This window comes from Solanum tuberosum, unplaced genomic scaffold, assembly GCF_000226075.1.
Source record: "Solanum tuberosum cultivar DM 1-3 516 R44 unplaced genomic scaffold, SolTub_3.0 scf00008, whole genome shotgun sequence".
NCBI lineage: Eukaryota > Viridiplantae > Streptophyta > Magnoliopsida > Solanales > Solanaceae > Solanum > Solanum tuberosum.
The window spans coordinates 1,586,112-1,613,848 of NW_006238934.1; the positions used below are offsets into that span (position 1 = coordinate 1,586,112).

The 27,737-nt window shown below is 33.8% G+C and overlaps 3 protein-coding genes and 1 pseudogene across 3 annotated transcripts; 2 read left to right on the top strand and 2 right to left on the bottom strand.

The window, feature by feature from the left end:
• The first annotated feature begins 2,040 nt into the window (after window positions 1-2,040).
• On the top strand, window positions 2,041-4,490 carry LOC102601982 (subtilisin-like protease SBT1.7; annotated as a pseudogene).
• A 4,290-nt stretch (window positions 4,491-8,780) lies between these two features.
• On the top strand, window positions 8,781-12,277 carry LOC102601427 (ankyrin repeat-containing protein At3g12360-like). Its single transcript, XM_006338985.2, has 3 exons — window positions 8,781-9,350; window positions 10,150-10,559; window positions 11,193-12,277. The coding sequence occupies exons 1-3, from the start codon at window positions 8,792-8,794 to the stop codon at window positions 12,015-12,017; spliced, it is 1,794 nt and encodes a 597-aa protein (XP_006339047.1). The 5' UTR covers window positions 8,781-8,791; the 3' UTR covers window positions 12,018-12,277.
• A 196-nt stretch (window positions 12,278-12,473) lies between these two features.
• Window positions 12,474-15,113, bottom strand: LOC102601758 (pentatricopeptide repeat-containing protein At2g29760, chloroplastic-like). The gene has a single exon (XM_006338986.2). It carries the CDS (start codon window positions 15,089-15,091, stop codon window positions 13,049-13,051), a length of 2,043 nt encoding a protein of 680 aa, XP_006339048.1. The 5' UTR covers window positions 15,092-15,113; the 3' UTR covers window positions 12,474-13,048.
• A 594-nt stretch (window positions 15,114-15,707) lies between these two features.
• On the bottom strand, window positions 15,708-22,639 carry LOC102602094 (phosphatidate phosphatase PAH1-like). The gene is made up of 11 exons (XM_006338987.2): window positions 22,483-22,639; window positions 20,846-22,295; window positions 20,120-20,730; window positions 19,945-20,018; window positions 19,195-19,279; window positions 18,477-18,563; window positions 17,980-18,052; window positions 16,956-16,999; window positions 16,734-16,862; window positions 16,542-16,640; window positions 15,708-15,792 (listed from the first exon to the last, which is right to left on the bottom strand). Exons 2-11 carry the CDS (start codon window positions 22,182-22,184, stop codon window positions 15,733-15,735), a joined length of 2,601 nt encoding a protein of 866 aa, XP_006339049.1. The 5' UTR covers window positions 22,185-22,295; window positions 22,483-22,639; the 3' UTR covers window positions 15,708-15,732.
• Window positions 22,640-27,737: the final 5,098 nt, after the last annotated feature.

Here is a 27,737-nt window from a genome sequence, read left to right on the forward strand (position 1 = left end):
AAACATATAGGGAAAAAGTTTTTCCAATTCTAAATTGAAAAAAAGAAGAGAGAAACAAAAAAATTACTATAAATTAAGTAGACCTAATTTGATATATAACTTATAAAAAAAAAAAAGTTTCCTAACTCCCTCACGTAACAAATTAAAAGATCAACACACACACACGGAAAAGGAAAAGAAACAGAGGAAAAAAAAAAGAAGAGAAAAAAAGTTGCTATAAATTAAGTAGACCTAATTCTTATCTATGTAGGTTTTGATATATAACTTATAAAAAATAGTTACTATAAATTTAGACCTAATTCTTATCTACGTAGGATTTGATGTATAACTTATAAATATACGTACCACCAAAAAGTAAAAAAGTGATCGATCATACACAAATTAAGAAGAAAAAAAAGGCTGAGTTATAAATTCCGCAAACAAGATCAAAGAAGAAGAAATAATTACAATGAGGTCTTTTAATCCTGATTATTATAGAAACAGGCAGAATTATATTAGTAATAGTTACAAGATGAAGATCAATAATGGAAGTGCAATTCAGAAAATCAAGAAGTGTCTCGATTTCATAAAGAACAAGTTGATGATGAGTAAGAAGGACTCATGCACTAAGAGAAACTCACTTGCCGAGTTGTTTTTACTTGATGTTCAAGATTGAGTATGTGATTTAGGAATATATACTACAAATGAGTCATATTTCAAGGTTTTTAGTGTAATTTACTCAAATTTCGAAGCATAATATATAGTATTGTTTTTTTCTTTTCAGTATACATTTATTACTCCAATCGTTCGTTCTTCTTTGTTCTATTAATCTTCAGAAAATGCAGATAGGCAAACTTTGAAACAAAATACCAAGCATTATTAATTAACTTATTTAGATGATTGTCATGTATCGTTTGTATAATATTATATTAGATGAGTATAATATTGAGATAGATTGTATTATTTTACGTCATTTTATAATGCCCAACACCAACAATATGAAGAATAAATATACAATATAACAAAACAAAAGTAAGGTACGAGATAGAATTATTATTAAAAAAAAAAAAGCAAGGTAAAAAATAAAATAAGATTTTAAAATATCAATGCTAGCAAAAAGTAACAACGCGATCACACAAAAATTGTCACCTTTCCATCATTGCATAATAAATAGAATTGACGATACGATACAACAAATTTAGAAACAATCAAAATACCTTGATGCAGAAAATTCATAATTATACGTCTTAAGAAAATCCGATAGAGCGCATTATGCAGAATATTAAGTAAAGATATAGTAAGAATTCAAAAGAGAAAGTTACAAATAATCAACATTTTAATCAAAAGTAACACTAGAAGAAGTGATAAAAGTAAACAAATCATGTTTATACATGAACTAAATCCTATAGACACATACAAAATTTATAGAGGGGTGGAGGTAGGGGGGATGAGTGAGTTGTCATGCATAATAAATTCGAAAAGTATGACCCCCTCCAATTAACCAATCAATGACAATATTTTTTATCACCATATACAAAATGTGTTTCTAATGTATCACATTTGAAGGACAAAAAAGAGGTGATGACAAGATTTATGGAATCTTTTGCACAAAAGAAGAGATTGGGTTGTCCTGGTGAATTGATGATTTTTTGGGATTTTGTGAGACATTTAAAAAATGAAACACATGACGATATTGTTCTTTTTGTAATTTCTTTTTTGAAATATAACTGTTATGTTAGTGGAAAAAGATATTTTTGAGAAACAATGCCAAAGTACTTCTTTTAAAGAGAAATATCCACTGAAATTTTACAAATGGGTTCTGGAGAGTGTAGAATGTACGCAGACCTTATCACTATCTTGCGAAAATGGAGAAGCTGTTTTCAAAAACTCTATGCTCGAATGCATCTATTCAAATAACTGTTTTGATAAATCATATATTATAACCTCAATCTATCACTTCAAATATAATTTGGTGCATGTACAGGAATCCTGTTTCCATTAACAAACGTGGCCATAGGTCCACTTGCTGAAACTAGTAAAAGTGACCATCCATTGAAAATTTGAAATTAATCCACAATGACTGTCAGAGTGTGTATTAGAAGGAGGCTCTGTCATAGTAGGAAAACACAAATAAAGAGATATAACTATGGAGACAATAGTTCCTTTTCTTGGTTTCTTTCTTTGTTTTTAGGAACCTCAGCTGAGTGGTCTACCTACATTGTCCATTTGGATAAGTCATTTATGCCTAAAATCTTTGCTACTCACCAGAACTGGCATTCTTCCATTATTGATACCATCAAGATTGAAGCTCCCACCACACAAAATAGCCACCATCCAGTTCCAAAGCTTCTTTATTCTTATGACAATGTGCTTCATGGATTCACTGCTGTTTTGTCTAAAGATGAATTTGAAGCACTCAAGAAGTCTCCAGGCTTTCTTTCAGCTTATAAAGATAGGCCTGTTGAAGCTCACACTACTCATTCCCCTGAGTTTCTTAAGCTTAATCCTGCTTCTGGGCTATGGCCGGCGTCTGGTTTTGGTGAAGATGTGATCATCGGTGTACTCGACTCTGGTGTTTGGCCAGAATCTGCTAGTTTCAGAGATGATGGACTATCTGCAATACCAAAAAAGGTGGAAGGGAATTTGCAAGCCAGGAACAGATTTCAATTCTTCATTATGCAACAGGAAACTCATTGAGGCGAATTATTTCAATAAGGGGCTTTTGGCCAGCGATCCTACTATTGTTCTTTCCATGAATTCTGCAAGGGATATGAGAGATCATGGCACTCATGTTGCTTCCATTGCTGCTGGTAGTCCTGTTAAAGGAGTTTCATATTTTGGATATGCTCCTGGAACAGCAAGAGGTATTGCGCCACGAGCTAGGATTGCTGTGTATAAGTTTAGCTTTGAAGAAGAGACCGTCACTTCTGATTTAATTGCTGCTATGGACCAAGCTGTTGCAGATGGCGTTGACGTACTATCACTTTCTTATGGGTATGGTTTTGATCCGTTGTATGAAGATTCTGTTGCAATAGCTTCTTTTGGTGCCATGATGAAGGGTGTGTTAGTCTCTGCTTCAGCTGGGAATAATGGTCCTGAAATGGGAACTTTATCCAATGGATTCCCCTGGATCTTTACTGTGGCATCAGGCAGAACTGACCGATCATTTTCCAGGACAATAACTTTTGGGAATGGCTTAAAGATTACTGGATTTAGCTTGTTTCCAGTGAGAACCACCATCAAGGATTTTGATTTGGTTTTCAATGGAAGCTTATCCACTTGTAATGACCCTGATGGTTTAGCCCAAGTCCCTAATAAAGAACGTAGCATCACGATTTGTTATAGCGGTGCACAAGAAGACTTATCAGTCTCTGACCAAATGGGGTTTATCTCAGAGGCAAAATTTGGAGGCGCACTCTATGTTTATGAAGATCCGGATGTATTGGCATCCAATTTTTTTCCCAATCCTGGAGCTGTAATTAGCAGCAAGGATTGGAAAAAGGTGGTAGACTATGCAAAAACAAGTGCTAAACCAAAAGTCAGCATCAGTTTCCAGGAAACACATTTTGCTGTTAAGCCTGCTCCAGTTGTTTCTGCATTTTCCTCGAGAGGCCCCTCCCTAAGCTATCTACGAGTTGCAAAGCCAGATATTATGGCACCAGGGGAGTTAATTTTAGCAGCCTGGCCATCGAACACTTCAGCTGCAGTTATTGGTGTCAATACATTTTTGGATAGTGATTACAGGCTTCTTTCAGGCACTTCGATGGCTGCTCCTCACATTTCCGGAATTGCTGCAATGCTAAAAGGAGTACATCCTGATTGGAGTCCTTCAGCTATTCGATCTGCCATGATGACCACTGCAAATCCTTTGGATAATACTGAAAAACCCATCAAGACCATGGATTACCTCAGAACCAGTTATGCTATATCTTTATCCATGGGAGCCGGACTTGTTGATCCAAACCGTGCAGTTGATCCAGGCCTGATATATGATGCAACTCCACAAGACTACGTGAATCTTCTCTGCTCCATGAATTTCACAGAAAAGCAGTTCAAGACAATTGCTAGATCATCAGCTAAGCACAACTGTGCAAATCCATCAGATGATATCAATTACCCATCATTTATTGCTCTCTACATCCCAAAAGGGGACTACGCTTGGTTGGATCAGAAATTCAGGAGGACAGTCACAAATGTTGGACCTGGTGCAGCTAAGTACAAAGTAAAAGTGAAAGCACCAATAAACTCAACAATTTCTATCTCTCCACAGACCTTGGTGTTTGAGAAAAAACATCAGAAGCAGGACTACACTCTTACCATACGTTACAGAGGCATTGAATTTGACCAAGCACAATCTGGTTCAATCACTTGGGTGGAAAAGAACGGTCATCACACCGTAAGAAGTCCTATAGTAGTAGCTCCAGCTCCTGATGCCCCCAATGAAAATGATTGATGCCCCAAACTGAAATGCTGCAGTTGACAAAAGTGTTGCATTTGTAAGTTTGTAACTCTCCCCAAGAGGGTTCTGTTAAAGTAGCTGGAAGTATTCTTGCAAAGCATATGTGTGTTTGAAGTATCTGTTGAATAATGTTTTTTTCTTGTGTTACCAATAAATCATCAAAACTTTGTTGCTACATCAAAACAAGGCCGACAAAAAATAAGATAATAATGCGATCACATTAAATATGTCTTTACTTCAAAGAAAATTCTCCAATCATTATGTAATAACAAAATTGACAATACAATACAATAAAATTAAGAAATAATCAAAATATTATATTTAAAATAATAAAACAATACGTAACAACCATCCAAACAAGTTGTAAGCCACCATTGGCATTTGGCAGTTCCCGGCCAGAACTGGAATCTTCCTAGATATGGCTCATGGATTGGCATTCTAGCTGCAATTACAATGGAAAAGTAAAAAAAATGGTTATACGAGGCGGGGCGGATTGAAGTCTTCTGATATTTGATTCATAATCATATATATCGCCCTCACCATTTGTCATTCGTAAAATGAAGAGTAACATATAAGTATTATTTCAACGAGACATTTAAAAATATGCAACTAATTTTTTTATGGGGAAAAAACTTAAATATACAATTTAAGAACATAAATAACACGTATATAACAATAGTTTTACTTTACACCAAAATAGCAATAGAATCATTACAAAATAAAACAAAATAAAAAAAAATATTAAAATGAAAAAATAACCCACGCACAATTCTATAGTAAATAAAATTCTAATCCCTTAATTTACTCCATATTGTTATTTACTTTCCACAAATATCTCAGTTGTTATTTAATATTTCTCTTTCATAACCTCAATATAATTCCTTTTTCCATAGTTAATTCTGAAAAATATTTAAGAATTGATTGTTGTTTTTCATTATTTTGAATAAATATTTTTTTTCAGAATAGTATTTTATGCTATAAACGATTGCATAATTATTCAATTTTTAAGCATTTTTCAGAATGGTGTTATTTTTTCAATTGTTAATTTTATTTTTATTAATTCCAACGGTTTTGGTTTTGTTATGGTTTAAAATGAATAATTTCGAACAAAAAAGATGTAAATCAATTAACATAATGTTAATATATTAGAAAATATTTATTTCAATAAATATTAATATATTATATGATTTCAAGTTGGGGGTTATAAGTTAGTATATTATATGATATCTAATTGGTAGTATTTATTTCAATAAAAATTGGTATATTAAACGAAATCTTGTTGATATGATATATGATATAAGTTAGTATATTATATAATAACTATATGGTAGCATAGATTTCAAGGAAAGTTGGAGTATATTATATGATACCATATTGGTGTGATATATGGTATAATATGGTATAAGTTAGTATATTATATAATGACTATATGGTAGCATAGATTTCAAGGAAAGTTGGAGTATATTATATGATACCATATTGGTGTGATATATGGTATAAGTTACTATTTTATATGACAATATGGTAGTATTTATTTCATGAAGGTTAGTATTTTATATGATATAATGTTGGTATGAAATATAGTATAAGTTAGTATATTATAGGCTTAAGTCATCGAGAGCCTCTTGAAGTTGTCCGCATATTTCATTTGAACACCCCAATTCAACCTTATATCTATTGTACACTGCAAGAAATTTGTACGTTTATATTGAGGTATATTGTTGGATTAAAATATGATATAATATTCTTGCTAAATTGATAGCTTGAATACCAACTTTTATACCATAATTTATATCATATAATGCACGTTTGTTAATAATTTTATAAAAAAAAATTCAGCTAGTAATTTTATACCACAACGAACACCAACATAATTTCTATAAAATATTACCTTCCAGGTCCAACACTAGAATGAACAATACCACATTTGCGAAATATTATTTTTCAGAATTTCAAGAAAGACTAAAAATTAGGCACAACGAAATACCAAAAAATCGTCAAAAAACAATTATTCTTGCTAAATTGATAGCTTGAATACCAACTTTTATACCATAATTTATATCATATAATGCACGTTTGTTAATAATTTTATAAATATTTTTTCAGCTAGTCATTTTATACCACAACGAACACCAACATAATTTCTATCAAATATTACCTTTCAAGTCCAACAATAGAATGAACAATACCACATTTTGAGAAATATTATTTTTCAGAATTTCAAGAAAGACTAAATAGGCACAATGAAATACCAAAAAATCATCAAAAAACAATAAAATTTTATTTAATTGTATGACAAAATAATTTCTCAAAATAAGATAAAGTGATGGAAGAAATTGTTCTAAGATGAACTTCTATATAAAATTACTATCATACGAGTACACCTTCGAATCAACAGTTGAAACCTCTTTCTCCTTACCTTTCTTTTTTGTCAAATTAGGAGTCATAGATAGACCTTTCACTACCGATAACAAGATTAGGGAGACAAAGTAAATGCATTCAACTCGAAATTTCATCTCGAACACACATTAAGATTGTTAATATTGCAATTCGGCTGTCAATACCCAGATTATTTCTACAAATCGAATTCATGAAATTTTCCTATTCATGATCGTATAAATCAAAGAAAACACACAATTTCATCTCAAAAATATAGATAATTTTGAAGAAAAAAAACAAAGTATGAAGAAGAACCAAAAATTCTTAATAAGAAAAGATAGAGATTTTATCCAAAATCTAATATGTGAGAGAATAAAAAAATTAAAATAGGTGTGATTTCATGATAAAAATAAGAGAGAGAAAAGAAAGAGAAATTAAAAGATGTTTTAAAAAAAAGAAACGTATCACAACATAACTGTGCTTGGAAATTCAAAAGGTAAAATAGTAAATTATCAATTCCATAAAATAAACACACTACCCCAAAAAGTAGTAAATAAAACCGTATCCCACGTAAAAAAAAATGCATTTTATTATATTGTTATGTATATATCTGTAATTAAAATGTTAATGTTGTAAATAAAAAGACTAAAATAATATTATGTAAATAATGGTCTTACATAGTATATTCTTGTAATTTTTCCTTTTTTTTTATCAAATCTATGGATTTACACCATTTTAGTATTTAAAATAATTTTTTAGGGCTAAATTAGATTTTATCTTATTTATGGTAAATTTATTTTAAAATTAAAAAAATAAAGTCACATTTTAAGGATGAGTTATGTTTTTATTTTTATAAGAATAGAAATTTTACAAAAAAAATGTTTTGTTTGTTTTGTTTGATTTATAAAATCCTAACTCTCTCACGTAACAAAAACTCAACACACACGGAAAAAGAAAAAGAAAAAGAGGAAAAATTGAAAAAAAGAAAGAAGTTACTATAAATTAAGTAGACCTAATTCTTATCTATGTAGGATTTGATATATAACTTAAACGAAAAAGTTACTATAAATTAAGTAGACCTTATTCTTAGATTAGGTAGGATTTGATATAACTTAGAACTTATAAATAGATCAAACAAGTATACGTACCTTCAAAAAGTAAAAGGTGATCATATACTAGATATGGCTCATCACTCATGGATGGGCATTCTACCTCTGCTATAACAATATTGGAAAAACAAAAATAATAATATCAAACTTCAAACATTAGGGAAAACACGAAATAAAATGATTTACTACTTCTCGTTCTATATATACATGCTATGTATAATATATGTATATATGTTTTTTATAGGGTCCTCTAGGAGAATTTGAACTCGAGAGTCGAGACCTCAAGAATTGGCCCAACACTCCCAATATAATATTTTTCATTCCCAAAAAAACTTAAATCTGAAAACTCTAATTAAGAGTTAATGATACATATAATTTGTTTGTTTATATAAAAATATTATTATGAGCAAGTGTAATTACACTCCACCACTAAAAATTATATCCTCTAATAATAGCCACTAAAGTAAAAAAACACAAAAGTTAGAATTCAAATATTATAACTAACAAACAAAATCCGAACCTTTTGGTCGTTAAGAATATGGTAATCACTACGGCGGCGTCAACATCATTTCATATTAACCGTTTTAACCACCGGCGGCGTCCCCCACTTCCCTTTTTCCGTCAGCCGTCGCCCCTAATTTCCTCCATTTCTTCCATTACAAAATAAAAACTCCATTGATGGACTCGTAAAATCAAAAATAAATAAATAAATCAATAATGTCTTCCATCAACCAACAAGGTAATGCCATGAATCGACTAGTTTGGGATTGAGACGTTGTTATTGTTATATTATAGGATTATACATTTATGTATGTAATTTTAATTTTTTTTGGATTTGTGTGATTCAGGTTCGATGGATCTTGAAATGGGGCTACCTCCGGCCCCACATCCAATTTCGAACATGAATTATGCCGGCGAGCCATCATCGTCGCCGTCGCCACGAGCACCGGCACTTGTGGTGTCACATTCAAGCAAAGCTTTGATTCCATCAAATTCAGGGAAAGCCCTGTTTGTGTCAAATTCAGGGAAAGCATTACTTTTATCAAATTCAGGGAAAAGGTTGGATCCAACAGGGAAGAAAAAGTATGTGAAGCAGGTGACGGGGCGACACAACGACACAGAGCTGCATCTCGCGGCTCAGCGTGGGGATGTGGGTGCTGTGAGGGATATATTAGGGGAAATTGATGCACAGATGTTGAAAACCATGAGCGGGGCGGAGTTTGATGCAGAGGTTGCTGAGATAAGGGAAGCAATGGTGAATGAGGTAAATGAATTAGGCGAAACGGCGTTGTTTACTGCTGCTGAAAGGGGATATATTGATGTTGTTAAGGAGTTGCTGCCTTATAGTACAAAGGAAGGGATCACGACGAAGAATCGTTCTGGTCTTGATCCCTTGCACATTGCTGCTAATCAAGGTCATCAAGGTAATAAAAAATTATATATGGATCTGAAGAATCGTTTGTGTTTCATAGATGTGTTAGTAGATAGTCGAGCCTAGTTTAGTTTTCCTTATCAGTATTATTGTTAGTAACTCTCCTACTATCGTATTCTTCGATTTTACTATTATTTGTTGTTTGATTTGCTTCATTTATCGTACTATTTGTCATTGTTACTGTTCTTTTCTCCATTATTTTCTATATGTGCCTCTCTACTGACTACCTTTCACGAGGTAGGGGTAGGGCTGCATACATATCATCCTGTCTAGACCCCACTTATGAAATTACACTAAATATTTTGTTGAATAGATGTTATCATAAAATGATATTTTAGCTTGCAGTTGTCCGTCTAAGTATTTGATTTTGTACTTGACAAGGATGGAGATATTTTAGTCAAGCCTAAGAAGTGTTATGCACAGTGTTCTAAGCATAAAAGGTAAACAACAAATTTAAACAAACCAAAAAAAAAAATATTGAGCCCACGGAATTTACTGTGTGTTCTTAAGGAATTTAATCCTCTCAAAGTACCCGAGGTGTTGGATTATGTTTTTCCAGGATAGAACGGGATATACCTTTGTTGGAATAGTGGTACTTCAAATTCAAGAAAATGATCTGAGGTCAAGAACGAAGCAAATCACTCGACATTGCATTCTGGTGTCTGAAAACTAGTTTTACAGGAAAAGGCAAAGAAAAAGAATTTATTTAGTCCAAAAGTTAATCAATCAGATCACTCGAATCCGAGGAATTTATAATTTTTATTGCTAACGCGTGGAAAATGTATTTGCAGCTATTGTTAAGTTACTGTTGGAGCATGAGCCAGAGTTGAGCAAGACAGTTGCTCAATCAAATGCAACTCCTCTTGTATCTGCAGCCACAAAAGGGCATACATCAGTTGTCCATGAATTGCTTTCCAAGGATTCTAGCTTGTTAGAGATATCAAGATCTAATGGAAAAAACGCGCTACATTTGTCTGCACGCCAAGGCCACGTGGATATTGTTCAAGCATTGCTAGAAAAGGATCCACAACTGGCAAGAAGAACTGATAAGAAAGGACAGACTGCTCTACACATGGCTGTAAAAGGCGTTAGCAACGAAGTGGTGAAGTTGCTTCTGCAAGCAGATCCAGCTATTGTAATGCTTCCGGATAAGTTTGGCAATACTGCATTACATATTGCCACGCGGAAAAAGCGGTCAGAGGTAATCACTATTGCTTTGTTTAACGACTTTTGATGGCGTAAAGCTGTGATTCATTGTTCTACCTGGCCAAAGGGTTAAGGCCATCTTAATAATTTCTCTCTCAGTTTCGGTTCGATTTGATTTGAGCACGCTCAAATTTCGTTTTAGATACATCTGTTGGATGTGATTCATTGTGTCTTACTAGGTGTAGCTAAGATACCATAGGAGTTCAAATTATTACTATGGAGTAACCTTTCTCTCCGCGTCATGTCAAACGTCTTTTATTTAGACGTTGTAGAGATCCCTAAAGCACCTTTTAGACATTCTTGAATAATTTTTAGAGATAATGGTCAAAAACACATGAACTATCACTTTTTTGTGAGTTTCACACCTCAACTATCAGTTGTTCTATTTTCCTACCTGCACTATCATCATCATCTATGTATTAAAACACACCTCAACGATTAGTTGTTCAGGTAGGAATAGGAAACAACCGTTAGGTTTCTCTGGATTTTCCATCCTTTTTAAGGATAAGAAGTTGTCAAGCTTTTGACTGTAACATAGCTTGTCAAATGAAACTGGTCTTTATAATGCACTGGTAATGTTAGGCATTAAAGAATCTGTGGTTTTGAATTTAGCTTTATATGACTGCAGATAGTGCAAGAACTCTTGATGCTCGACGACACAAATGTCAATGCATTGACAAGAGAACACAAAACAGCTCTAGACATAGCTGAAGGTCTTCCTATGTCTGAAGAATCGACAGAACTAAAAGAGTGCTTAACACGTTATGGTGCTTGTAGAGCCAATGAATTGAATCAGCCGCGAGATGAGCTTAGGAAGACTGTGACAGAAATTAAGAAAAACGTTCACTCCCAGCTTGAACAAGCTCGAAAGACTAACAAGAACATGACTGGTATTGCAAAGGAGCTTCAAAAGCTCCACAGAGAAGGAATTAACACTGCTACCAATTCTGTAACTATTGTTGCCTCTCTTTTCGCAACAGTAGCTTTTGCTGCTATATTCACAGTTCCTGGTGGTGATCTTGATTCTGGATACGCTGTGGCGTCCAACACCCCTGCATTTAAGATCTTCTATATCACGAATGCTCTTGCACTCTTCACGTCCTTGGCTGTCGTGGTTGTACAAATCACAGTAGTCAGGGGTGAGACAAAATCAGAGAAAAGGGTTATTGGAGTGATTAACAAACTCATGTGGTTGGCCGCGGTTTTCACTAATCTGGCCTTTGTATCTGCTTCTTATGTAGTTATTGGAAAGCGTAATATATGGGCTGCAATTTTTGTTACAGTTGTTGCAGGAATCATAATGGCAGGGGTTTTAGGTGCCATGACTTATTATGTTGTGAAGTCTAAAAGAACTCGCAAAATCAGGAAGAGGGAGAAGTTTACAAGGACTAGAACCAACTCATTTCACACGGAATTATCCGATTCAGATTTAAATCCAATGTTTGCTCTCTGATTCAAGCTATAGTGGTTTCAGAGTATGTGTGTATGTGTGTGTCATCTCAGACAAGATACGAAGAACAGTGATCGATTGCAGTAGGTCATTGCTGGAAATACTGAAGCTGCATTTCAGCAGTTTTGTAAACGAATTCGTCTCTGGAAACTGGCTGGAGATATTAATGGTAGATGAAGAGAAGAGAAAGCAATCACAGAAAAATGGTGCAAGCCCTATTTGCAGAAGGTTTTTGTTTGTGCTAGAAGTGCATAATAATTGAATTTCTACTAAAGCAAATATACATTGTCCCCTATTCCTTTTTCATTTCTCTTAAATTCTTTTTTGTCGATAAAATTTTGCCTTATTCTTAGTTGGTGTATTTCTTTCTATTTGATCTCAGACCATCATCTTGTTAAGTTAAATGCTGTTTCTTTTCTCAATTTATCGACTGAATATGGAAACTGTGGAAATAAGAAATTCAAAAAACTAAAATGAATATATGATAACGTCTTTTATGTCAAACCATGGCTTCAAAAATGGAGACAAACTCGTACTAAAAATGTAAAGCTGTAAAATGAACATATGAACTGTGGCTGTTCAAAGGACTCAATGCAACTTGTACAACATCGTGAATTAGAAGGGTAGGTTGGTCGATTACGACACTTGGAGAGAGTGTGTCCTTGTCTTTGGCTTCATCCTGTATGCACTATGCACAGGGCATAGGTTACGAGGCAAGTGTGTCCTGGTGCTAAAGGTGCTGCCTGCTGATCAGTGCTGTGGCCTGTTGGCACAGGTGTGTGTGACTGGTGGGGTGACATAGTCACAGGCGCACTTGTCAGTTAGCTACACCAGGGGACGGGACAGTCCATGACACCAGGCCAAGAAATCGCCCATGACATTGTTTCATAGCCTGTCTTAGGTAGGAGAATACCTATATCATCGAACTTTCTACGTACTGTTTTAACTGATTGTTAGCCTCTCGGGATCTTGTTTAGCAATTCTCCATTTGCACTGACATGAGAAATGATGGTTGAAGGAGGATTTGCATATTTTCACCAATAGTCTCTACAAGAGCAAACACCATTCTTGAAGTGGTGAAAACGATGACGGTCTCTAATGACTATTTCTCTTTCAAAGCTAGCAGAAATCAGCTTCATAGCTGCATGACAATCAGGGCAAATGCGAAGGTTTTTCACCACACGAATGATAGTTGTTTTATCAGTTGCAATAAGTCCGAAAGCAACAGCCATTTTCTCACTGTGGAAGAACAGAGCCTTTTCCTTTTCCTCCTCTTCAACGTCGAAAAATACCTCTCTGGTGCTTGCAACATGGCCTGCCCTCTTCAGTCGTCTATAAATCTCATCTATCATATCATATATTTCTCTGGCTTGAGGGTGTTTTTTCTCTTGGACACCAAATTCGTGTATTACCCCATTAATCTCAATGGAGCTAATCCCCCGTGATTTACCAATGCCTTTTTCCTTCATCAATTTTCGGACTTTTGAGACATCTTCCCACCTTCCTGCATTAGCATATATGTTGGACATAATTGCGAGGTATCCCCCGTCCTCAAGGTCAAGTTGGATCAAGTGTTCTATGGCCTTTTCAGCAAGCTCAACATTTCTATGTATCTTGCATGCTCCTAGTAAGGCTCCCCAGGCACCCGTGTGTGGCTCATATGGCATAGATTGTATCAAACAATACGCCTCATCTAGCAAACCAGCTCGACCAAGGAGATCAACCATACAACCATAATGCTCCAACTTTGGTGTTAAGCCGAACTCCTCAGACATGCCATAAAAGCACTTCTTTCCCTCTTCAACCAACCCTGCATGCACACAAGCACACAGAACCCCCAAAATTGTCGCATCATTTGGCGTTTCAGATTCATCTTTCATACGGTAAAAGAAGTTCAATGCAGTTCTACTTTGTCCATTCATCGAGGACCCCATGATCATAGCACTCCAAGCTACAACATCACGTTCAGACATCTTATTGAAGACATCCGCAGCACTCCCCAAATCACCACACTTGCAATACATATCCACCAGCGCTGTCCCAATCACAGCATTTAACTCAGAACACCTCCTATCAATATATGAGTGCAACCATTTCCCAATATCCAGAGCTCCAGCTTGTGCACAAGCAGAGAGCAAGCTTGCTAGGGTAACATCATCAGGCGATAAATTCACTCTTTCCATTTCATAGAAGAACCTCATAGCTTCATTAATCCTCCCATCACGTACGAGCCCTCCAATTACCGTATTCCAAGATACCAAATCCCTACAAGGCATTTCATGAAACAATCTCAAGAGACGATCAACTTCACCATTCTTGGCAAGGCAACCTAAAATTGTATTGTACATGAGTAAATCCTTAACAGGCGCTATATCAAAATACTTTTTCGCTAACTCCAAGTCCCCAGCTTTGACATATCCCAGGATTAAGGTATGCCAAATTACAAGATCCTTACATGGTATCTTTTCGAACAAATCCCGAGCTTTCCCCATGTCATTAAACTTGTTAACATAGCTCGATAACATCGCATACCATGTTACCTCATCTTTATCCGGCAATTCCTCAAAAACTTGCTTAGTCATGTTCAAATCCCCCATAGCAGTATAAAAATCAACCAAGCTAGTACCCACAAAGACATCAAAATTGACCCCAATTTTAACCACCTGACCATGAAGACTAGCTCCTTTAGCAAACTCCAGTAAACCTGAACAAGCACGAATGGTGAAAGGGTAAGTAAATCTATCAGGCTGTGCATTGTTTACCCGCATTTGATCAAAATAATAAAGGGTGTATTTCGGAGAATGATTCTGTTGGAACCCTCTTATGAGTGTATTCCATACAAACGAATTTGGTTCAGACATTTGATCGAACAGTTGGGCTGCATACGACATGAGTCCAAGAGAAGCACAATGGGTGATGAAGTTTCCAACGGCGAAACTGCTGTGGTGAAGGCCAGTGCGGAGGAGGTATACATGGAGGGATTTTAGGTGATTCAAAGTGGAGAGCTTGTTGGGAGACTTTAGCAGAGAAAGGGCAAATTGTTTCTGCTGCCATAGCCCACTGCAAGGTCCATTCATTGGCGCCTTGGTGTGGAGTTGGGATCGGTTAAATATAGATGTATGAACTCAAACTCAAATATTTCACGAGGCAGTTAAACAAAACACATCAAATGAAAAGTTTTGATATCAGTCTTTCATAATAGTGCATCTATCTTCTTGAAATCGTGAATTTGTATTTAATAATATTGGCATAATCTATATGAGAAATTAAAATATTCTTGACTACGTATAATAGAAGAAATGCAAGTAAAGTTGAAGAAAGGAAATTAGAAAGGGGAGACCACATAAAGTACAAGAGGCGCCATTCGATTAATTTTATTTCCTATGCTTTTAATGAAATGACAATGTGAATTGACCACGACTACAAAATCGTTTTTATACACTTGTAATAAGAAAAAAAGAAGTTCACTGCATCCGGCATTTACATCAAACTAATGACGATAGGACAAGCGTCTTGCATATAAACTTTTGTTATCACAAGTGATATGTACTCACTTTAGTATGTATATCTTAGTATTACGTTTCTTAATTTGGTAGAAACATTGGGTGCGAGTAAATATTTTTCCGACCAAAAAATCAGCAGTGGCAACCCCCTCCTTTCAAAGAGCTAGAAGTGATCAAATCAACAGAATAGATCCATCTGTATGGAGACAAAATCTCTACAAGAAATTGATGTCTGAGATGGGCATTTTCCAATAGTTCCATATGTTATAATCTTCCTGCAAACAGAATCAAAATCCAGAAATATGTGACAAAGTGCCTACTTAGTAAACCACAAATTTAGTCAAATGTCCCAGATAAATCAGTAAATGAAACAGTGGTTTGTTATGGAAACTGACTGAAGAAAGAACGGAGACGTATTCATCCAAATAGTCAAAACGATGATGGTGGGGATAGAAAATAACAAGAGATTTTATCATTTGTGCAAATAACACACATTTTGTGGGGAAGATAGTTGTCAACTTTCTAAATCTATCGGTGAAGTTAGATGTAAAAAGTCACGGGAATGGAGGGGGTGAACAAGACGAGATGTAGAGAAAATTGAATTCTCTCTAACTTGGATTTATAGGTGTTGAAACAACATAAATAACACACCAATATATGTGAGCCTAATTAAAGGATTGAATATGGTGTTTTTGTTGCAGCATCTGACAATGCTAATCTTAACCCCTCATACTCTTCTTTCCATTTTTGGGTCACTCTTCTTATCTGCCATCCCCATAATCCTCCTTCAGACGAAGGCATTGCAACATATACATCAAATCAAGATCAAATAGAAGATTCTCCATCCCTTCTTTATACTCGTCTATCCCTCGATCAACTAGATGGGACTAGGATAAGGTAATAAAAAAGTGACAGCATTGCATCTATTTCACCCCTAAACTGTATCAATTATCTCACCTTTTAACACTTAATACATGCAAACTAACGAGATGATAATACACAAAAAGATGAAATTGCTTCTGACCTGCTCAGCCATGGATGTTGGCGGGAACATGTCATCAACTAGACTGTGCAATGAAGTATAGGATTTCACATCAATTTGGTTATTAATCGATACCTCCCCCTGTGAGTCCACTTTAACATGTTAGGCAAACATTGTACACTAAATTAACAAATCCTGTAGTTGACAACAAAGCATATGGCAGGGATTGCTAACCTTTGGGTTGATTATAAAAATTTTGCCTTTAGGAATTCCAATTTTTCTGTAACTGAATTCATCAGTGTCCCTATTCCCGAACCCTGCATAAAATGGGTTGTAATCTTGTGGGAAAAGTGCTTTGATGTCCTGAAAAGTACAAATAGCATTAGAAAGGACAACCATTAGAAGATACCAAATGGTTGGAGTCCACACGAAGAACTGTCAGCTTGAGGTGCATACCTCTAAACAGGCTATCTTGAATTCATGAGGAGCTCTTCTTATAACTGTCATGATGAAAAGAAGGAAGAAGTAAATCGCATAAGATTACATGTAATCCTTCTTAAAGTAGGAAAATGATTGCCTTCAACATGCATTCAATCGCCACTTTGAAAATGATGACATGGTATCAAATAATAGGCAGAAAAAGAGACAAAAATATCTACCAAACTGGAACAACGTTTCCATTAGACTATCAGCAAATGCACATGAAGAAAGAGTTAGGAAATTAGGACATCAAAAGAATACAATTGAAGAAATATTGTGCTTAGTGTATTTACTTCCCATCAGATTTAGATTAACTTATAGAGCTGGAATATAATCTGCATACTCCAAGCTAGATCTTTTCCTTTTAACAAGAGAAGAGAAAATAGCTAAGTCTATGGTGGAGCTAACTATGGCATACAAGCATTCTTTTGCTCAATGGTCGAAAGTCGAAACATATGCAACCATCCACATGAACTCAAAATACTCATGATCCTACCAGAAAAGTAAATACTCCCTCCGTTTCAATTTGTTTGCCTTATTTTGACTTGGCATGAAGTTTAAAAAAGTAAAAAAACTTTTGAATCTTGTGGTAGTAAATTAAAGATATGTCAAATATACCAAAATGCCCTTTAATCTTGTGGTCTTAAAATGCCATGTGAAAAGTTGGAATTAAAGAGTTTCTAAAAAAGGAAAGTAGGACAAACAAATTGAAACACAGGGAGTAGTAAATTTTCAAGAGGACATATGTTAGATAACCACAAGTACAGAGAGAAATCAACTAAGCCACTTCTTCTTTTTTGGGTGTGGCAAAGCAGCATATAGGCTCTTCAATGTAATCGTCTGCAGAAAATGTCGGTAAACTATTCCATGAGGAAACCAGAGATTTATAATACTTTCAGCATGGACAAACACCAAGAAATATGTCCAACTTTTATGCACCGATCAAGCACTTTGACGCAGACAACAAGCATGAGAAGACATTAGAAGGATACGGCCGTACCTTCTCTATACAACGATGGAAATAAACCATCAGGAGAAATGACAACAGGTCCAGTGGGTAGGGTTTTTCCATCCTACAGAGCATATAACCTTTATAGTCAGAGAGATCTGTTGGATAATCAGACCGCAGAGCAATGACAGGACAACAAAAGTCACATCCAAGAAATTCAAAGTGGCACATACTGTTGAACGACAAGTATCATGAGCAAAATGATCCTCTAAGACTCTTTTTTTCCAAGAAGAAAAGAAACAGACACACACGCAGAGGGAGAGAACAATGAATAGTAGGAGAAAAGTACAAGTAATGAAAAGAAAAGGCCAAGTTGTGAGAGTTACGAATCAAGCTAATCTAAACACCATAAGACCCACTAGATATTTGAAAATGTTTAAGGAGAAATTTCAACCAACTCGTTCCCTGGGATTCAAAAGAATATGTCGCTATAATTCAGAAGCCTAGGACTGGTGTGGCTGATGTCTCATGAATGCATATACTATTACCTGTTTGAGATTGAAAAGGAAATTCTTGGTCAGATATGCTTGAACAATAGCACGTGCACTGAGAAAGAGTAGCTGATATCCGTTTTCCTGCAGTTAATAAGCTAAAACATATCAACACTAGTATCCATGATAAACTATTAAGGAAAACTTGGGTCAATATAAGTGAAATAGAAGTGAGGTAAAAAATGTTCAGCATCATTTGTGTCAGACACCCATGCTATTTCATATAAGTCTTCCTTAGGAGATACAACTGAACTAACTGTGAAAATCCAATCAACAATTAATTGAACTTGAAGCAGTTTAAGAACTGATGGTCAAAATATTAGAAGAATCAAATTTAGACATATTTTGATGATCTATTTACAAAAAGATGGCATAAAACAGATTCCACCACACAATATACTCAGAAATTTGGACAGGAATTCCCACGAACTATTAATTTCCTCAAGGAATGGCATCTCGCCCAGGAATTCTGCATGCTACTTGATACATATTATAAAATGTAGTTGTGTAGAAAAGTAGAGACAGCAGATATCATGATATGGTGGTGTTGATGAATAATCTTAAGCTGGTTCTTAATGTGACTTGTCAGTTGTCACAATCAAAATGGGTAAGCAGACACATGTCCTAGTTAGACACATAATAAATATTACTGTTTTATAGAACTAATGAAGTGTACAAATGCAAAATCTCGAATGTGGGTCAGAGAAAGAAGTACCTTGATTGCAGAGAAAAGTTTGGCAGTTCCAAAATGTGTCCAGTCCTTCCCAACCAAAGGCATAAACTGACCAAGAACATCGGACCTGGACGATGAAACATGTTGCCCAAAGGTATGTTATCATAAATATCCACATCCATAGTCAATTTTGACAGTAACATAAAATGTGGATTATTACTTTTACTTCTAAAGAAATAATGATCACTAAGCATATTTTTCTCACATAAATCAGATGAAGCTTACAGTAGCGTATTCCTCAATAGGCACCCCAAAAAAATATCTTCTCATTGTTCAACTCAACTACGCATGAATCAGAATTTGTGGTATTCAGTTCTACTCATTTCCGATAACTTAACACAATCTAACCTTGTCAGACTTTAGCCTTTATTGATAGGCCTCATAAACTTTTAAGGTTATAGATATTCTTGGGGAAGATATAAGGGTTATAAATGCATTAAGCAATGTTCAACTGAGTTCAGAACTTCTGCTAATCTAGTAACTTAGACAATGCACAATCCATATGTAGTCTAAAAAGAAGAACAAGAATCCTTCCATTTTTTATGCAGCAGTTCAAGAAAATAAAAACTCCCAAGTCCATCCCGATTTATTTGACAGAACTCCTACTTTTATCCATTAAATCTTTAATGACTTCAAAGGACTTTATAAGTTCAAGTATGCAAAAGACAATTTCTAGATAGCATGCACAAACATTCAATTTTGAAGGCCAAAAATTTTAGTGCAAAATCTTACTTGGTAATAGTCCCATCAACATCAGAAATAACAATTTTTGCGTTCCACTTCCACAAGTATATATGGGATTCAACCTGTTTCAGAAAGTTGCTTGAGCAACCAAAATAAGAATACAAAAATACAGTAGACCACGTCATTAGAACAAAATATTTTGATTGAAAGAAAGACAACAAACCTTTTGCTCCCCTAGGACTCGGGTTGAGAAAATGAAAGTTACCACATTCTGCCCCTCCTTCAAGTTTAAAGATGTGATTTGACTGGAAGTGGGAATATTTGTTCTCACGAGTTGCAACTGAGGAGATTCCTTGCCTCCTTGAGCGATTGCTGTTTGTTCTATAGGCTGGTACACAGAACCAGATTCAGAATCAACAAAGACCTCTTCATTTGATGAATTACAGTTACTTTTCTCAAGTGTCTTAAGCCTTCTAAATGGATTTGGCCAGAGAGTCCATCGTCGTCCAGAAGGAACTGAAGAGATCTCACTACCATCCTCTCCTGATTTTGAGGTCTCCCCCAACTCCACAGGTATGAAATCAGCACATTCAACAGGCAGTTCCATATCACATTCGGCCATGGCAAGAATGATAGGAGCAGCTCTATCCCACAAAATATAGTTTCCTCGAATTCTGACAACTAAGTTTTTGTTCTTGATTATGGATTCTGAAGAACTTCTGAATTCCTCCTCAGATATGTAATTTGCATCAAAGGCTTCTCTAGCAGCACTAGAACCCATTCCAGCATGAAGCAAGCTGCCACAAAGAGATATCTCTACTCCTGTCACTATTACTAAAAGTGTGCGAAATTAGTGAGAATTTGCAATAAATCAAAAAATAAATGAGAGTCTGCAATCGTATTCAACAACAAGAGGGACCCCCCATTTGTGCTGAATCAGCTTTTGTACCTTTAAGAAAAGCTTCTATAAGATGCTTCACATTTTCACATTGCGTACATTCATCTGGTTCTTGCTGGCCACTCTGTATTGCTTCAGTTGCTAAAGATACATCATTCTTTTTCTCAGGGTGTTTATCACTAACAACCTGATGGTCTATTGAGCCATCAGAACCATTAGAATCCATCACGGATTTGCCTTGCGGAAGGGTTTTAGCAGGATTTAACGAACTGCTGTCTCCCAGTTTCCCAGGAGGCTTCTTTTCTAAATCGTCAACGACTTCCTGGATCTTCTCAGGAGAAACCATATCTGGCTGATTTACCTCATTCTCAACATGTGTGCCAGACGCTTGGAGCTCCAAACAGCTGTTGGACACTGCATTCTTCTTAATGACACATGATGTAATCTCCACATTGCCATTTTCCTGGTTCTTGACGTCCAGATTCACTGGATATTGACCATCTACTTCAGAAACATCTGTCTGGTGCTCAACCTTACTGCTCTCTTTTTTCACATCGCAAGCATCTGCAGGAACAACTTTTGGTGACGCCTGATAACTCAGATACTCATTAGCCCATGTAGCTTCACCTGAGATGAACTCTGAGTTACTATCAGAAAAATCTGTCCCCTGACCAGGACCTAGATGAAACCTAGGCGTGTCTAATTTGACATCTTCCACATTCATTTCAGATGATAAGATGGGTGCTTTCAATATATGGCCATCCACACTCACCATAACAACTTCAGAACTGGAGTCCTGTGATTGCAGGACCTCCTCAACATTATCTGCGTTCTCACATCTGCTGGAACTAAGTTCTGCTACAGCCGAATCCTCCAAAGAAGATTGTTCGTCCAGAAACTCATAGGATCTCCTGTCACCATCGGAATCTCCCACGTCTAATCGTTCTATACCCAATGTCACATCTTCATCTCGCGATGAAAACTCAGCTTTATTAGAGTCATTATCCTCCTTTACACCTTCATTATTGTTCACATTATCAAGATCACTAGTATCCACTTCTTCCTTTTTAGCAGAATCCCTTATATCCCCATTCACCTCATTCACATTATCAGCAACAACCTCTCTGATAAAATAAGCTTCACCCGAATTATCAAGATACATATGAAAATCAGCTTCTACACCGTTAACTTCAATTCGAACCACTTTTTCTGCCCCTTTAAGTACACCCTGAAATTTACCAAATCGAACATGCCAAGGGGTACTCCTAAAAGTCTCATCATTCTGCTTCACGACAATTATATCAACTGCTCCACCAAAAGGGTGAAATGGGGTAGCAACTGAATACACACCTTGTGTTATAAAGCTACTAACTTTACCAACCACATTCATTTGCACCCCTCAAAAACTCAAAACCCCAGACACAAAATTATCGAAAACTCCAATTATTTAAACCTACAATGTAATTTTCTTCGTAAATCAAAAAACAACCCAATCCACAATCTGCATGGAATCAAATAATAGCAATGTGTGATCATACATGTTACAAATTCAAAATACCCAAATCACATAAATTTTATATCTATAAGCTTCAAAATACAAAACCCAAATGAAATTTTTCGATACAAATGCATGAGAATGAACGATTCATGAAAATAAATTTGAAAAAAAAAAAACTATAAAAACTTACAGATTGAAATTTTCAATGTGACAAAAATTGAATGTAGCCCAGAAAATCTTCAAGCTCCAATTATATAAGTGGATCAATTCGAAATTGATCTCACCGCTTAATGGGGTTGAAGAAAGAAGAAGAAGAAAATAATATACCCGAAAATTCTTTCTCTTAGAAATTTTTGTTTTATACTTGCTCTGTGTAATTTATGTGACACTTAATTCAAACTATATACAAAATTTGGATCACCATTTTAAAATATAGTTTCCATCATATTAATTTAAAAAGAATTATAATTATATATATTTAACTTTAATTTTAAAAAATATTAAATTGATTTAAACCATAAGTTAATTAAGCATAATAGATGATAAATATTTTAATTTGATTTTTACTAGTAACTAAACAAGAAGCACATCTAGATATCTCAAATGGTCTCTATTGTGTCCGTTAAAAACTTCAACTTTTAAAATGATATCTAAACAAATTAAAATTTATGTATCACATTAGTATCGAATGTCTATGAAACATAATAAAAATTAATTGAGGAATCTAAATGTGCATTCTCAAAAGAGAGAAGTATTAGAAACACCAAATTTAACAAAACCTTCTTCTTTTTTTATGACAAGGAAAATCTGCAGCTACTACCCAAAGGGTAGCACAGAGTAAAGTCTTCGCTCTTATGCAATAACTCGCAAATCATACAGGAGAGGTAACTCGCACTAAGCAAGCTAGGTGCGACGAGCTCGATCCAGAAGGCAAATCTCTTGCTTTCGTTGGCAAAGGCCAAGGGGTTTCGAACTTGAGACCTCCAACATGGAAGTCCCAAGCCTAAACTAATGGGCCACTCCGAAGGGTAAAACATTTTTGATTTTTTTACTTAACTAATTGAAGTTAAATACTTTCTGATCTTACAACATGAGTGAAATACACTCCATTTTCAATACCTTTTTCGACTTTTTATTAAGAGTCGCATGTTGCTACAAGAGTTTGAGATCATTTATTGTGTAATATGCCAGATTGATGATGTATCTAAGTTTAATTAGTCAAGTAAATTAATGTTTTTAAGACTATTAATACTTTAAAAATGAAATTAATAATTTGTGATAAATTCAAAAGTCTTTTTAATACTTCTCCATTGTCAAAGCTCAAATATTTAATTATTTTTGGGATATAATTAGTTGTGATTACAGGTAGAGATGTAACGTCAAAGATTTTTCTGCAAAAGGTTGATGAGGAATTGAATGAATTTTTGGGGAAACCAAACCAACCAGTCATAAATTCCTATGTTTATTTTTGTTAGAATTATCTCAAAGGATTAAATAATATTCCCTTCGTCCTTTTTTATATGTCATTCCTTTCTGTAAATAGATAAAATTTTTATTTTTATTAAATTAAAATGCTCATATTCAAATTTTCAATTAATATTATACATTTTTTGAAGGATTGAAATCTTTAATTGTTATTTTTTTTCTTTTTTTCTAATCTTACAAAAATATTGTTGTTACCTTCTTCTTTTTTTCTAATTCTGCAAAATAATACTTCAAAAAATAATACATAAACATAAAATATAAAATTTATTATATAACAATAAAAAATAAAACTATTAAATGGAACTTAATCAAACATATGAGATATGTTAATTAATTAATTAATAAGATATATATATATATATGGAAGGGACATTTTAATCTTGAAAGAAATAATTTTCTGCTTCTGTTGTTTTTAAGAAGCAGAAATTAATAGCTTCTTTCCAATAACAGAAAAACTGCTTCAACTTCCATTCAAAAGCAGTTTTACAAGTTTGCCAAATACCCAATTTTTCAAAAATAAAATCTCAAAATAAGTGCTTCTGAGCTACCAACAACAATGCCAACCAGGCTCTTATATGACATAAATAAAATTGTGAGAGTTGAATTTTTTTTTAATTGGAATTCCTTTATATGTGTTTTAAGTATTTTAAGCTAAGAAATTATTGTGATTCATTGTTTTTTACATGATTTTTGAGTATATAATTTTCTTATTTTGAAAAACTTAAAGCTTTTATGCCCAAGTTCATAATTAAAGTTAACAAATTTGAATTATGAAATTATAACTATACCATATAAATTGAAACATATGGAGTACTTAAATACTACCTGTCTCTCAATATGTATGGCACTTTTTGCTTATAAAAAATTAATTAGACTAATCTTTAAAGTTAAATTAAATTAAATTTATTTAATCTTTTAAAATCAAAATTTTGATATTAAAAAATTATAGAAGTCGCAATTGCTCATATTATAAAAAGGAATATTTTTAAAAATATCAAAATTTATATTATTTAAATATTAAAAAGTAAAAAATTATCATTAAGAATTACATAAGCCTTACCAACTTGAGTTGGATTTCACCTTCTAGAACACGAGACCAGTGATCCATACTTAACTACAAGCTATCTTATAGTTTCACATCCTTCAAGATTATTTTTTTCCTTGTATCCGTATTGATTCAAATAATTTAAAATTATGTATTGTAAAATTCATTTTTAGAGGCGATACTTTCAATAAAAAAATTATTTAAAGTTTAATTTTGAGATTTCTTATTAAAGATAAGGAATTCCAATCATATCACTACGACTAGATTGGTTCCTTCACCCAAATTCATTTCAAAATTTGGATGTTTCCCAAAATTCACCCAAATTCATTTCAAAATTTGGATGTTTCCCAAAAATCACCCAAATTCATCTCATTGTTGTATCAAAATCTCTCAAATTCGAAATATGAACCCCTCGAAATGTACTTTATCTTTTTAAAATATATTCTATTGGGAAAAGGGTAAAAAATACTCATCAACTTCCATTTAATAGTTTTATTTTTTATTGCTATATAATAAATTTTATATTTTATGTTTATGTATTATTATTTTAAGTATTATTTTGCAGAATTAGAAAAAAAGAAGGTAACAACAATATTTTTGTAAGATTAGAAAAAAAGAAAAAAAATAACAATTAAAGATTTCAATCCTTCAAAAAATGTATAATATTAATTGAAAATTTGAATATGAGCATTTTAATTTAATAAAAATAAAAATTTAATCTTTTTTTTTTGTAACAAATGTTTAAACTAGTTTCTCCCTATAGAATAATCTTAGTATTAAAAGCACATTAATACTTGTCCTTAATCATAATTTGAATCTCAAAAACACTTTTAAAAAAGATCAGCCGAACACAATTTGCTTATAAAAAATATTTTTCAAATGAATTAGCCAAACAAAAATTATTATTTTTAAAAAAGCTTTTCTGAAAAGTTATTTTAAAAAAGTACTTCTAAGAATAAAAATAGTTTTTAGCGGCAATACCAACCTGCTCTAAATCAAGAAAGAAAGAGCATTTTTTCAACATGTGTAAAATTAGGTACAAACTAATAAGGAATTAGGATATACTAGCAACCAGTGGCGAATTTAGGTGCAAAAAATAGGGCACCCGAACCCGTGGTCTCTTCGTAAAATTAGATATTTTATGTATATATTTTCTAACATTTGTATAATATTATATTCTTGCACCCGTACTATAAAAATTCTAGTTGATCCACATGGTTAAATGTTGAGCTTTTGACTTTGAGGACTGAGGATCAATTCCCACTTAATACATTTTTCTTGGTGCACCCATGTTCGGATCATCCTAGATTCGCCTCTGCTAGCAACTAGTTTAATCCTATTTCGAACTTACCATTTCCAGCTGAAAATAATCAAAATTTCGTAGTAATATATTAGTTATTAAATCTCAATATAATATATATGGATTCGTACATGTGATGTAATTGTTTAGGTACATTTCATGCATGATCCTTTTATGAGTATATTTTTGTCATAATTTACGTTCCATCACTTAAATATTAAATAATTATACGATTTAATTTCGATTGTGAATTCGAACATAAACTTTTTTAAATAAAATTTACAAGCTGGAGACGAGATATCGAAAATGGAGATGATAATGTCAATTAGGGCTGCGTATCAAATGATTTGATTCAATTTTGAAGTTTATCAATTTGACTTATCGATTTATAGACAGTGGCGGAGTCAGAAATTTCACGAAGGGTGTTCAAAAATTGCACAACAAAAGATATTTTTTAAAAGGGAAATAAATTGTTGCTAGTGAACAAAAGGTCTTTTTAAAAAGTTAAAAAAATGTTGTTTGAACACGCGACCACTAACTCATTCAAGGTGTTTGAAACACCTTAAAAAGGTCTAAAGCCACTAGGCTATAACAACCTATTGTTTCAAGGGTGTCCAAAATATATTATTTAATCACTTTGTGTATCATTTTACTTGTATATACGGTATTTTTTTCCGACAAAGGGTGTCCAATTGGACACCCTAAATTGCATGTGTCTACGCCATTGTTTATAGATGTGCTAAACCATTATAGATTCTTTAAATATTAGTTTATCGATTATTGATTTATTGGTTAGGATTGATTTAGGTGTTAAAATTTCAAAAACAAAAAATAATAATTGAAATCACTTTTAAATAAGATGAAAAATCACATAAACCATGCATACAAGTTGACATCTTGCATCTTGTTTAATAAGTAGCAAACACTGGTACTTTGTAGAATAAGCAAGAGTTTGAGACCGTCAAAACTAAAAATATGAAACTAAACCTTAAGTCAAGGATTTTATACACCAAATGGTATAAGTGTAATATGTAGACATTGAAAATTTATGGGACTCCGCAAGCTGCAAGACGTGTTCAATTCTGATTGTGATCCTACAAGGTGTGTTCGATTTTGATTATGATTCTTGGAGGCTACTCAATCCTAAATTCTAGTTCATGCATATATAAATGATACTATAATCCCTTAAAGAGACATTTTGAATATTCCGCAAATTTATAAAATATTCATAAAGAGATCAAATTCAAATCATCCTAGTTTGAGAAATACGTCACAAACGACCCTCGAATCATGGATAAATCTTATGAGAGAAGAATCAAGGGACAAACAGATTTGTACCCGCTATGTTTATCAATAAAATTATGTTTTTTTTATATTTTATTTGTGATTGTAATTTATTTTTTGTTACTTTAAATTTGTTGCAAACACCAATAACCCAATATAAAAAAGAATATTAAAACTGTTATCGAAACTATTAAACCAATAACTTTTTTGATATGGGTTATTGATTTCGATTTCGTTTTGAACAACCCTACCATCAATATAAAATTTATTTTCTCTTGCAAATTCAGAAAAAATATTCTTTTGAATTTTAGTATTTAGAACGTATTTTCCA

What these genes read in the sequence shown, in the direction of transcription:
- LOC102602094 (XM_006338987.2), bottom strand. Translation starts at nt 22,184, where the DNA reads ATGAATGTGGTTGGTAAAGTTAGTAGCTTTATAACACAAGGTGTGTAT. An exon ending in TATAGAAGCTTTTCTTAAAG is followed by an intron (nt 20,731 to 20,845) that starts GTACAAAAGCTG and finishes GCACACTTTTAG; the next exon opens with TAATAGTGACAGGAGTAGAG. An exon ending in TTTTTATAATCAACCCAAAG is followed by an intron (nt 16,641 to 16,733) that starts GTTAGCAATCCC and finishes GTGGACTCACAG; the next exon opens with GGGGAGGTATCGATTAATAA.
- LOC102601427 (XM_006338985.2), top strand. Translation starts at nt 8,792, where the DNA reads ATGGGGCTACCTCCGGCCCCACATCCAATTTCGAACATGAATTATGCC. An exon ending in TGCTAATCAAGGTCATCAAG is followed by an intron (nt 9,351 to 10,149) that starts GTAATAAAAAAT and finishes ATGTATTTGCAG; the next exon opens with CTATTGTTAAGTTACTGTTG. An exon ending in CGCGGAAAAAGCGGTCAGAG is followed by an intron (nt 10,560 to 11,192) that starts GTAATCACTATT and finishes ATATGACTGCAG; the next exon opens with ATAGTGCAAGAACTCTTGAT.
- LOC102601758 (XM_006338986.2), bottom strand. Translation starts at nt 15,091, where the DNA reads ATGAATGGACCTTGCAGTGGGCTATGGCAGCAGAAACAATTTGCCCTT.